Source organism: Poecilia formosa, unplaced genomic scaffold (assembly GCF_000485575.1).
Source record: "Poecilia formosa unplaced genomic scaffold, Poecilia_formosa-5.1.2 Scaffold71, whole genome shotgun sequence".
Taxonomy (NCBI): domain Eukaryota; kingdom Metazoa; phylum Chordata; class Actinopteri; order Cyprinodontiformes; family Poeciliidae; genus Poecilia; species Poecilia formosa.
This window is the reverse complement of record NW_006800010.1, coordinates 1074383-1087726: the sequence shown is the minus strand read 5'-3', so window position 1 is coordinate 1087726 and position 13344 is coordinate 1074383. Positions and strand designations below refer to the sequence as shown.

The window sequence follows — 13344 nt, the reverse complement described above, 5'->3', positions numbered from 1 at the left end:
TATATATATATATATATATATATATATATCAACTAAAAGAATATTTGGATATCCATTTGTTGATCTAGCCATTGCACATCTCACACTTATTGAAAACACTTAATTTTAGATGCATGATCTCACAGTAAAAAATATAGAAAAATGCATCCATTAATTGGAGCACATTTATTAAGTGGATTAAAATAATTAAAAAAAAATATTTTCAATAAGCAAGAATATTTTTGGATAGCGCTATCTTGCTTATAGAACAGTACTTAATCTTTTTCTGGAGCATTTAGCTTTTTTTTTTTTTTTGACGAGTGCCGAGAGGGCCATGAAAGAGTGTAAATTTTTTTTTGACTGTGGGTTACCCTGTTAAAAAATGTGATGGTCACCCATTTTCAGTTTCCTGCTAGATTTTCATTTTAAAGAAAGTTTGATGCAAGACAAAGAGTCCCACTGCATCACAGGTTCTTCACAATCGTTTACATTTTTGAAGATATGAATTCATTATCATTTCACATGAAACTCAATTGGAGTATTTGTTGCCAAAGAACTTGATCTTAACTTGTTCTTACCAGAGTGCACAGCTTCATTTACCATTTGAATAGTGTTTGGAAAATCCCACATGTTTGATGAAAGGACAAAAAAAAAATGGTTCTTTCTTCTTAAATAATAAGTTGGCATGTAGTTACAAACTAGTGGTTATTATGGAGACTTGGTGACCTCAAAGACGCTGTAGTTCCTGCTCTACCACAAGGCAAGAGAAGTTTCTATCCTCCTCCAGCTTTTTTTTTTTTGTCATAGTTTTAATTTCTTGATTGGGACAGCAGTACTCTATTTCCTGAACTTCTGATCTAGGCTGCTTGTCTTTCTCTCTTGTCCTTCCGTCCATTTTCTGATTGCTGAAAACGCAGGCTACTAACATCACATAATCTAATTAAAGAAACTTCAAGTATGGAGTTTTTTTTTTTTTTTTTTTTTTATAGTGTGAGATTTTGCTGCCACAATAAAAGATTGATTTATTTTAAGGCTTTTTACGCAACTTTAGCAGGAATCCCAATAAGTGTTGAGGACGCTGTACTTTAATAATGAATAAGTATTATAGTGTGACACACTAAAAGTAATTTTAGATAGAAAAGCAAAGTGAAAAGGCACAACCTTTCTTCTGAAGAGAAAACAAAGTCCCAGACATGGAAAGTCCCGGTTAGCAGCACATATTCCTACAGAGCTGATCCTAAAAGTGTGTGTTTGCTGCCATTTCCCCTGAGTAAACTGTACATTAAACAAGTTGACTTGGAGTGTGGGCAAGGGTCTGCGCCCACAATCATGGCTCATTTTCATATTTAAACACTCATGTTCCCACACACTATTGCTTTTTCCCTTAGTCAGGCCAGGTTTTTGTGGCAGACCCCCCCATGTGATGATGTCATTCTGCGATACTGCTTTCTGTTTGTTTCATCCTCCCTGCTGTTCCTCTTTCCAATGAAAACATATTTAGTCAGTCACCTTGTATTTTCTTGAAGCCATAATTCTTTCCTTTATAGATTCTAACTTGAAAAACAGATGTTTTTTTGCATTCCATTATGTTATTATTGGCCTTCGAAATTGACAGCGAAGAGAGTATTGTGTAACTGAAAGTATCCAGTAAAGAAACCACAAGAAAGCAGATGTAGCCATAAGTTATATGCTTGCATCACTGGTTGACAAAGCTTACATGTGCATTGGTGTGTCCCCTCCCCTCCCCTCCTCCAGCTCTGAAGTACTCCGCCGCCTTGTGTCAGCAGACGTGCAAAAGACGAGGAACCCTCGAGAGCAATTACTGCTCCAGCAATTTTGGTGAGAACATCAATGCAAGTTGCGGTTCATACAACCCTCATAAATTACCCCTAATTAATAGATCGCAGCTGATATTAACTTGCCAGGGTGTGTATTGGCTTGTGGAACTATTGCAAATATGCTAATCCCAACCAGCCCTTCAGCTGAGGATCAGTATATCAGCTGAAGTTCTTGACAGCCAACCCCCCGCCCCGTAAGTAGCTGTTTACAGTCCTGATCATGTCCTCTCTCTCTCTTTCTTTTTTTTTTTTTGGTCTCGCAACTGAAAGACTGCCTTGATAGGCATTCAGAAACTGAAGTACTGTACACATTCGGTGCACAGAAACCTCCAGTATGAACATAAACACACCCACACGCCTAGAACCCGTAAGGTAACTCGGTGTGAAACAAACAGACTCTGAGATGTTAGCTGCATACGTGTTAGATCTGCACTTGGATTTGAGCCAGAAAACCGATGAGCAAACGATGTGAAAAACATCCCCTGCGTGTTGTGGCTGGGGGGAATTTAGCTCGTGATGTTAGAAGTGGCGAGACAGTAGACTGAAAACATTTTTGTTTAATCAATGCTTTAAGTCTTAAAACAGCTGGTGTTTAATCTGGTTGAGTTCACTGAGATCCGTCCAAAGCGGTTCTCTGGTCTGTGTAACAGTAGCAACTGACTGAGAAAGCCACTCTGGATATTCTCAGCTCTGTCAGTGCAGACATAGTGGTGCCATCAGTGTAGAGAGTCCAGTTTGTTCCTTTGGGTTCTCTTTATCTGTGATTCCTTTATCTGTGATTCCTCTAGGGTCACTTGCCAGACGTTACTGCGTTTCCATGAGTCGGAACAAAAACACCGAGTCCTTATCCTGGAAGCTCCGGTCAGACTAAACAGGAAGTTGTTTTAACCCCCCACTTCATTGCATTGTTTTAACATTGGGGGGAAGTGGAAGCTTTGCTTTATATTAGAAGATAATTGGTTCCTTATGGTCTTTTTCTGGAGAGGAGATGTGATCTTTTAATTTTACTCAATTACTAAATGCTTCAAATTTGCATTTAGTAATGCAGATTACTAAATGCAAATTTAATAATTTACATTACTAAATGCAAATTAGTATTGCATTTAGTGTACTAAATGCAATACTAATTACATTTAGTATTCTAAATGCAATTTAGTATACTAGTATACTAAGTGCAGTGATCGTGATATGCACTCAATCACGATCACTGCCAAGACATAAATATTCAATAATAATTGATAGAATTGTCAAGTTACAAACAATTACTTGAATGTGTATATTTGAGTCTACATGTGTAATTCTGAGCCCTGTACAGAAAAGAGAGAATCTAAATTAAGATCAAACTTATGCTGCTGATTCTTGTTCTTCAAATAACTTTGTAATGTTTTATGTTTAATCATTAAGTCATTAAAGAATATAGGAGGACGGTTCAAATACACAGCTAAAAGCGCAACATCAGCACGACAATTTATGCACATGATGGGTTCTTGTAAACGTCTCAGTAAAACTGTATTTATGTCAGTGATACCGCTGGTATTGTATTGTTTGACTTTATGAAGGAGCTTTATAGCTCGTGGCTGACCAACAGATTTGAGAAGGGTCAGGCGGGACATCAAATGTTCAGAGATGATCTTGTTAACTCAAAACGACACTTTTACGGCTCCACTGCACTTCAAAGACAAGACAATAAAAGAACAAAAAAAAAAAAAAAAGATTTGACAAATACTGTCCGCATCTCGTTTATTAATAGTAAAGATGAAACAGGAATTTTCTGCCCTGCAGCTGTTAAATTCTTAGCTTACATTCCTTTTTTTTTTTTTTTCCTACCCCCCTCCTGATAAGAAACTTGCTGTAGACTTGTTTATAAAAACCTGCAGTATTTAACTTGGAAAAGTTCTCATTGAGATCAAAAACAAGTAAAAATTGTTTCAGACAGTACACGTGCAGAACTGCATAATTATCACAATTTAAGCACTTTTGCTTGCCATCCCTTATCCTCCTTTTCATTTGTGTCTGTGACAGTGATAACTGGAACGGTCATTACTGCAGCGATGAGAGGAGGAAGCATGTACGCCACCGTCTCCATCATCAATGTGTATAAAGAAGGCAGCCTGGTGATCCAGCAGGCGGGGAAGACAATGAGCACCAAGATCATTATCCTGTGCAAAAAGTGTCCATTAATCAGACGAGGTAAGTGCTATGGTACTGCTGGAATTAAATCGCCTTCTCTCAAATGTTTAAAAAAGAAAAGATGTTCTGTAAATACTCATAGTTACAATGCAGCTCCAGGTTGACTGTTTTAAATAACAAACGGCTTTGAGTTTGCCTCCTCTGCTCCTTTGCCGATCCATCCAAGGCGTTAGGTAAGCGGCAGAACTCACTGTCCAAACAGTCAACTACAAGCAAATATGTTTATACGTATTCATATGCATACGGACCTGCAACACGCAGACTCTCATGTCGGGCCTCCCTGAATGTCTCTGCCGTTCCGCCACTGCATTCAGGTGTTTTCTGTGTGACCTCACCAGGCTTGAACTACATCTTCATGGGTCAGGTGGACGAGGAGGGCCGGGGGAAGATCGCCCCGCAGCACTTTGTCATGGCCTTCAAGAAGAAGAACCAAAAAGGACTAAACGTTCTGAAAAACAGGCAGTGCTGATCTGTCCCCGTCGCGCTGAGGAGCTCCCGCCTAAAGAGGCTCAGCTGTGGATGGAAACAATTAGGCAGGAAACAAAGCTCCTTTTCAATGACACAGAACCAAATCTGGGTGCCAAGCTGGCACAGCAAAACCCTTAATTCAGTGTTTCATTAAATTAAGGGTAACACACATTGGTGCATTTATTAGGACATATTTTTTTATTTTTTGCCAATTGGGCACATGCAGCATTGAGTAATTGCAGGTTGTCTCCTGTTTAAAAGAACAGCTTGTCATTTAAACTAAGATTAATGAGCAAAAAATGAGTTCAAATTTCTCCTTCTATCCACAGATTGTTCCCTACATTCCTGTCACGCTTCTCACAGATTGTAGCTACTTAGAAAAACATTCCTCCATTTATTTATTTATTTTTTTTTGGGGGGGAGGCGGGGGGGAACATGGGGGTTGCACATCTGTTCTGGTATCCCATAGTGGCAATTTCATTTTAACACGAATCCAAGCTACTTTTTAAAGTTTTAAACAATTAAAACTGTGGACTATAATGTGAAAAAAGGCTTCTTGAATTTGACATTCTTTTCTAATATCTGTAATATCTGATGTGTGTGTGGTTTTTTTTTGTGTGTTTTTGTTTGGGGTTTTTTTGACAATCAGCTAAAAATATTCTGTGTTAAATTTTTAGGAACAGTTTAGATATGAATGTGGTGACTAAAGTGCAATAATCATTCATTCTTTTAAAAATGGTTTTCCGATTTTATGTTAAAATGCTGACATTTATCGACACAAACCACCAGCATCAGCTCATGTCATTTAAATACTGTCACCTTTTTGTTAAGGCAATTATTTTCATATAAGTAAGATTATAAATATTATTTATAAAGCATTCTCATTATCCCACCTAATAAAACTCTGACATTTTCCTTTTGTCTGACTGTTTGAAGCCATGCACTGTTTTGCATGGTGGTGGATCAGGCATGTGACATGTGACATATGCATTGACGCTGTTGCTAGAATTGATGAGCAGAACAAAAAAAAAAGGATGTAATTCTGTTTTTTGAAAAGAGGTTCTGTTAAGCAGCTAACACCTGCAGGAAATAACTTTCATAAAGTCTTCATTTAGTATAAATTCAAGAGGCTGATGCAAACGACGTGTCCAAAAGAGGCCAAAACTGACACAGACGTCTCAAACAACTCCAGTCTCAACAAAATCATGTATGTGCAAACTCTATTTCATGAATATTCCTATTTTTTCTCTCTTTTTTTGCATTGGGGAGTTATTTAGGCAGATATGGGTGTGCACCACATATTTGTAATAGGAACATAGGATTTAGCTATTTTAAAGCAAATACACACTGATCACAAAGTTGACATTTTAAACCCATCATTTCTTCCTTCTTTTTTTGCTCCTTCCCTTCTTTTTTGCAGGAAATGCACATTTTTCTAGTTTTGGTTACATTTAGGCAGACACATTAAGGAAAATTGGTTAGTACACTTTTTAAATCATGTTTATAGATCTTTTTAAGATCCCCCCCATCCCTTACATCAGAGAGGGTGTAGCCCCAACACTCCCTATAGACCAACACCCATTGCCTTTAAGTAAAATTATGAAGGAAAAACTCTAGCTTTGTCTCAGATTTTTAAGCGAGTCATCACCAAGAAAGTCCAAGTCTTCCACAAATCTTTTATTATTTTCCTGTTGAAAAGAATGGCTTTTTTTATTTACAAAGTAAAGGTTACATAGCTGAATAGATAGGAGGCCTGAGTCTTGAGGCTTTGGTGAATACATATTTCTCTAATAAAGGTCCAGGTTTTAAAATGACCCCAGAGACTTCAAAGAGCAGAGTTTTTGCACATGCTTGGGGGAATCCCAGATAAACATGAAGCAAAGATTTTATCGAGAAGGAAGGAAGAGGAAAGAGTCTGTTTTTGTTTGTTTGTTTGTTTGTTTTTCGCTTTAACTCCTTGGGTAAAACATGGCATATTTGGATGTCCGGAAGCCCAGCAGGTCCCTCATCTCATTGCGAAACTTGGACAGGTCTTGGCGTAGGTCGTTCAGATTTTCCACCGTGGCTTGATCCATGCTCTGCATCTTCTGCCGCGTGGAGGTCAGGTAGCGGTGTACCAGACAGCACATGATCTTCTGGTAGTTCTCGTCACGCTTCTGTTTCAGGTTTTTCCACTCCTGCAGGGTAACCACACCGACGGACTTCAGACTCATGGTGAGACATTGTGGAAACCATAGATATCTAGTTACGGTTTTCAGTACCTTCAGAGGTCATGGTAAAAATAATGTGGACACTCTGTTAGCTTCAGTGTTTTAAATATTGGGAAATAACAAACATGATCTAATCTGCTCTAAATAGAATATCTATAAAAACAAAGAGCATGACAAAATGTAAGGTCTGTGAAAAGCTAAGTGCACCCTTTCTGCTTCTGGATGGTGTAAGAGCAAAAATAGCAGCCATGTGCTACTTTAAATTAATTAAATTAATGAAATACTCTTGATGATTAATTGATAAGAAGTTCAGTAAACTACTGAAATCTGTGTAGCCAGGTTGCTAACCTAGCAGAACATGCCTCAGAATTTTGTAAAACTATAAAACCACCCCAATTACTTAACTGTAGCACTCCTATAGCACTTGTAATAAACTAGCAGAGGCATGCCAAAAAACACTCATTACAAGAAGGAAAGCACATAGAAGTTTAAGATGGAGTCCGTTTTAACCCTACGATTTAGTTGGTTTTCCTTAAGACTTTTTATGACTAAAACCTCCATGAACTCTGTATAGGCCTGTTTCTAAAGTATTTGAGGTCCATCATCATTTTACAACAGAAAGGATAAGTTGCAAAAAGTGAAAGGTGAAATACTTTCCTTATTCAGCACATGTCAAAATTCATGCTGGCGCAATCAGAAAATGACTGAACAACTGTGCCTTGTTTGAAAGGGTTGCCAAAAGTTACTTCAAATTTGCAAGTAGTATCTGAATAAACTTCAAGACTAAAGTAAAGATGTTTGCTAAGAATGTAGGATGACTGTGATTAGCTTTCTCACCTTGAGACTGTTCTGTCTCTTCACTTTGCCCTTTGTGGTGTGAGAGCAGATCCACTTCCTCAGGCTGGTCACCAGGTAGCAGACGGTTTTTGGCGAGGTTAGGACATTGAGAGGAGGGGGCAGGGTGCACTTGTCGTCAAAGTAGCTGAGCCACAGTTTGGCCCGTGCAAACTTCCACTCCTTATCCTCATGATTCTACATAAAGCATAAAAGAATTACCCTTCATTCTCTGAAGCTTTAACCGTTCAAGTGAAACCACCTCGTAAATGCAAAAGTCACCAGTTTAATCTAATGAGAATCAAGCAATTATTCAAAGACCAAACAAAGAAATCATTTGCCATCTGCGAAGCATTTCGGGGTGACTTGAAGCAACATCTATTCTTAACAGTAAGTGAAAGCAGATGCTGCTTTCAGCTCTGACACGAACTCAGATTGCTGGAGACAACTGCTGAGCCAAATGCTGTTCAAACTTACAGCAATTTGTCTGAAGCTTTTATGGAGCATGGCCACGAGCAGCTTGGTCAGCACGATAACCACAACGATGTTGTAGGTGCCTATGATCAGGGCACCAACAAAGGAGCGCAGCTCCTCTGTGTAGCTGATGCGGGTGACGAAGAGCGCAACGTGCGCCAAGGAGAAAATGTACCAGAACAGAGCATAGCAGGTCCCCATAAACCTGGAAAACGGAAGACAATAGTACATAAACACAAGCATTGGTTGCTAGCCAAACATCTGGCACATATAACCACTTTTAACCTCGCTATAAATTCCAACCCCATAGCCATCCCTCAAAGCTGCAGGGTGGATGTGCTCGATGAACCAGTGTGTTGGAATCACATTTGTAGTGGGGGAAAAAAAAGGTGTGTGGCTTTATTCTATAACCTAAGTGCTTAAAAGTGACAGAAAAAAAAATATATACTTTTTTTTTTTTTTTTTTACCTCAGCTTCAAAGCATAACACATAAATAAATCACATCCTGTTATAAAACACAAAGACAGTACCATAGATGGCCATGTGGAATCTGAAGGTACAATTGCCTATTACCTTAAAAAGAATAATTACTGTTTTTCCAACAATAAATGAAGTTAGTAATGGGAATATGACAAAGCGGTGGATGGTCACTTATTGTCAAGAGAAAGAATGCAGCAGACTCCATACTTTTCCCAACAAAGTAAAAGGGTTAAAAAGGTCAGATATCTTCCCACCCACCAAAGGCAGTCTCTCAGCACAGTATTGAGGGACAGCAGTCAGACCATTAAAGTGACCACATGCACTGTTTCTTACCATAAAGTTCATTGGGTGAAAAAAATACATTGCATATCAAATTCCTTTAACTTTTGTACATATGTAGAAAGGTGAGATTTTCATCTGGAGCAGGAATTACATCAGCCAGCTGCCAGAAATACAGATTTCTTTCATTTGAAACTGTTAGCGATTACAGGTAAATGAGTGCCGTTTACACCCCTGGAAAAACTGGCAAATAAACCACAATTTTATAACAACACTTGGGAGTAGGAGACTTTCATATCACTACTTTAGAAATTATGATACATATCAACTTGTTTAATTTCATGAAACAAGTGGATAATCTCAACTATAAATAGGAATATATACAAAATGCTAGATAATCTAATAGCTGTGCATATACAATAAGTCTTACATTGCATTTGTTCTTCAGCGTAATTTTAGCATCTCTTAATGAGCATTCTGGCTAGTAAGCATTGTCTTAAAAAAATAGCTTTACGTTTGCACATACGTGTGAAATGCATCGTTGCTCTGTTGCTGGCAGAAGATGCCCTCACAGTCCTTGGTTTGATTGCTCTGGCCCTTTGTTTCTTTAGCGTAGTCTTTTCCATAGAGCTGGGTCAGCCCAATGGTGAAGGAGAATAACACAAGCAGGAAGAGGCCCAGGAACTTCCCAAACTCCTGCAGCATCTGACCCATGGAGATCTGTGGGACATTAATGCATCTGTCATTCCAGTGCTGGTAACACAGGTCAGTCAAAGAAGTATAATACAGTAATGCTGTTGTTACCTTTAGTTTTACATGATAGAATGAATAAATAGAAATACACCTGTAGAACATAATGCAACATAACAATAATAATAATCTTTGGTACTCTTTGAGGTTCAATGTGCCGATTCATATTTTTTCCCCAATAACACTAGAGCTGTAACACATTTGAAAAACACATAAAAACATATACACTGCAAAGAAAAAAAATAAAATAAAATAAGGCAAAAATGCTGTGGATTTGTTTACGGAAGGAGAAGTTTTAAGTCCAACAGAAAAGGATTTGTGTGTCAAAGCATACGCCCCCAATCTTTAGCTGACTTTTATTTAGTGAAAATAAATGCACCAAAGCACACAGAGTGGGTTGATGTTCTCACATACCAGAAATAATGTGAGTTCCTTATGTTGATGCTTTTAATTAGAAGAAGAAAACTAAATCAATATTTGACACGATAATCACAAATCAAAGCTAATTAAAGAAAAAAAAATATTATTTTGGTCTCTGGCTAATTAACTGGTGTATATCGGTAATAGAGTAGACGGAATAGAATAAAATATAATAGAATACCATAAGACAAGTACTAATAAACAATATAAATAATTCTACATACAACAAGTACATATTTACAATGCATTTAGTCCAAGAAGGCATGTAAAGCAAAAAAAAAAACAACAAAAAAAACAAAACAAATAAAAACACAGCTCCACAGAAAACTAAGCAGGATGTTCGGATCCAGCTTTACTTCTTTATGTACCCTGGTTGCCTATTTTTACATCTTTGTTTTTGCAAAGCGCCAGTGTTCACACAGGGAAGTGGTAAAATCAGCTGGGAAGCTCTGGGTCCTGTGTACATGCGGTTAAAACAAAGGGGACAGAAAACGTCCTCAAAGGTTACTGGAAGCCTGCTATTTCTAAATCTACGTGGCCCCTATCGGTTAGAAAGGATGCTCAAACAAACAAGCCTGTCACCGTAACAACATCACAAGCCTACAGTGTTTCCAGAGTGACCGCTCTGCCTCCACCGCGGGGTGAATGATGACCAGCGCGTTTGAGCAGAAGGGTAGGTCTGTTAGCACAATTTGTTCTCTTGTCATATATAAATTCCCCAACCACTATGTACACGGGTGATTTAAGAGCCGAGTTGAGGTTGTACCCTTCCTTGGCAGGCATGACATAAAGCCCAGTTTAGTAACCGTGCAAACAGAGCCCGGATGTATTTGCCCCTAACATTGACTGAAAAGGCTTAATGTGTAGCTCAAACGCTGCCAGATACAGTTTTCTTGACTAAATATTAAAGTTTTATGGCAATCCTGGTAGAAAAAGTTAAAAAAAGAAAATAAAAAACGAAGGCGGGTAGATAGTTGAAAATTCAACCATTACAAAACTTGTCAAGACATTTTTTTTTTTTTTTTTCCGGAAGGGTCATTAAGGTTTTGTGGTTCAAGACAAAATTTATTTAGCAGGAGGCAAAAAAAATATCTCTTTGGGTAGTATGGGTTGCAGACCCCTGTCTTAGATGCTATCTCCATGCTGCAGGGTGTTCAGGAGAAACAGAGGCTGGCATCAAAACCATGAAGGTGTGAAGTTTGCTAAACTCTATTGGGACTTTAACTGGAACTGTGTGCTTCGATTGAGACTAAGGAAACCTTTTAACAGCATATGTGCCTGCTGTAAAACAAACAAATATATGTGTTAAAGCACTCCACCGTTAACTACCACGGAGGATCAGTGATGATGTGGGTGCGACTCTTTTCTAGAGGCCCTGAGAATCTTGTTGTTGTGCATGACATCACAGAACGTCTGAATAACTGCACTTGTGTTTTCCTAACTATTTCAGTCTGCAATAAAACGGCATTTTGTTTAAGGCTTTTTACACACCGGTGTTACTTGTAAGTTTGGAGGCCCATCTCCATACAACACCATAAAAGACACACAAAGAAGAACAGGATGTTTCGGTGTCAATGTTGGCAGTTTTTACAGTACATTTTCTTTTACGACTTACAGTGTAATCTCCCCACAGCAATTACTCAGAACCCTATTAGAATAAGATATACTGCGTAGCTAGGCCACAGCTTGTGTTTGTACTCTCGAGCGCATTCCTGCATGGAGTTAACCATCAGGTATGATGGATTAATACTGTCAGTGAGGTTAAGTCTGGGCCACGAGCAAGCTCTACACACATCCAATCATCCTTTCCAAGCTCAGCACGGGGGGGAAGTATGACTGCAACCCCCATAATCATGAGTCACTGTCTGCATGGAAAAGGGGGATGTCTGGGTGTGGCTGGATGGAAGGCTGTCTCGGCCAAATATCACGAGAGTACTGAAATGTGTGGGTGCGTGCACATTTGTTGGGAGAGGTGTGTCTGCCATGTGAGTGCGGCGTCTGTTTCCAGAGCTAATCATTTTTCCATTCTGCCAGGCCACGTGTTGATGCACGAGTGGGGCAGAAAGACGGGGAAGAGACGAAGCAGAAAGGCAAAAGAGATTTAAAGCTGGAACCTGCATGTTTACTGCTTGCAGTGGGGAATTAGTGTTTATTATCCAACCACAAACTGTAACCAAGACTTAATGACAGGAAGCTGTTCCTTGAAATATGTCGGCGCATACCTGAGGACTGCTTTACGTAACATAGAACACACACATAGTGGGTGAGAAAATAAAACTCTAGACACCCAGAAGAAATCCGGACACTGGTTGTTGTTGTTGTTTTTTATATATATATATATATATAAATATATATAAATCTTCCAAGAAGGCAATGTCATGATTTAAGATCAGGGAGCACAGATGGCCCTAAAATAACAGGAGAGAATGAGTGGAAAATGTAAAATCCAGATTTCACAAGCCGATGCTTAGATTTTAATTGTTTTAATCAGAGCAAGTGCACTGTTAAAAAATTAACAGATTTCTATTGAAAACTAGCAAGACTATTGAAACTAGTTAAAGGTTTCATGGACTGAAAAAATGTGTTGAACGCTTTTTGCTTCAACACATTTGAAGCAAATGTGTTGAAGCAAGGAGCAAATGTGTTGAAGCAAGGCAGGAGAGAAAGGATACTTTCTCTCCTGCCTTGAGAAAGTATCCTCGACCATTGGATTTTTTTTTTGTTTTACATAATAAACTTACATTTCCATGTATTTTAACAGAATTTTATGTGACTTCTACACAAAGAACCAGCCGCCTTCACTCTGGTAACCCTAAATAAAATCAGGTTGTCTTCAGAGATCTTGTACGCTTGTACTTAATGCCTTTGACGATGTTATCAGACAGAAAAGCACAGCTGGTGTGATATTTAGAGTGGGCTTGGCCTTGAGTTATCACATTAACAGAGAGCGGAAGAGAGTGGGCAGTGTGATCGTCTGTCTGTGCAAGTGTGAGAAAAAAAAAAAAAATATATATATATATATACCTATATATATATAAAACAAAGTAGTTTCATAATCCTTACATAAGTGCTTGCTAACCTGCAGTGGCCCCAGAATGGAGCTGGTGGTGTACATGAAGAAGAGTCTCAGGTAACTCAGAACGTTGGCAAAGGCGAAGAGGCCCTCGGCAACCAGGATGGGATGGAAGGCGTCCCAGTCCTTCCTCTCTGGTGTGGATGTGTCTGTATCATTTTTGCAATTTTTGAACTGCAGATCAAAGGAAAAAACTGTCTTGAAGGCGGAAACTTGTGTCAGGAACATTCTCAATGCTTTGAAATCCTAAACCACAGATAGTTTTAACACAAATAATAAAAACTGTTTTGGGGCAACATTGATCTTATAAAAACAGGACTCTATATATATATATATATATATATATATA

The 13344-nt window shown here is 38.5% G+C and overlaps 2 protein-coding genes across 2 annotated transcripts in view; one reads left to right on the top strand and one right to left on the bottom strand.

The window, feature by feature from the left end:
* pcolce2b (procollagen C-endopeptidase enhancer 2b) overlaps positions 1 to 5390 on the top strand; it is a 9525-nt gene extending 4135 nt beyond the window's left edge. The window contains exons 7-9 of the mRNA XM_007555587.2: positions 1735 to 1818; positions 3840 to 4007; positions 4346 to 5390. Of these exons, the coding sequence (XP_007555649.1) occupies positions 1735 to 1818; positions 3840 to 4007; positions 4346 to 4476 (383 nt within the window). The 3' untranslated portion in view covers positions 4477 to 5390. The remainder of the gene's footprint in view (positions 1 to 1734; positions 1819 to 3839; positions 4008 to 4345) is intronic.
* A 741-nt stretch (positions 5391 to 6131) lies between these two features.
* The window catches only part of trpc1 (transient receptor potential cation channel, subfamily C, member 1), a 16105-nt gene continuing 8892 nt past the window's right edge, over positions 6132 to 13344 (bottom strand). The window contains exons 9-13 of the mRNA XM_007555586.2: positions 13002 to 13169; positions 9279 to 9472; positions 7997 to 8198; positions 7523 to 7717; positions 6132 to 6652 (exon numbers count right to left, since the gene is read on the bottom strand). Of these exons, the coding sequence (XP_007555648.1) occupies positions 6425 to 6652; positions 7523 to 7717; positions 7997 to 8198; positions 9279 to 9472; positions 13002 to 13169 (987 nt within the window). The 3' untranslated portion in view covers positions 6132 to 6424. The remainder of the gene's footprint in view (positions 6653 to 7522; positions 7718 to 7996; positions 8199 to 9278; positions 9473 to 13001; positions 13170 to 13344) is intronic.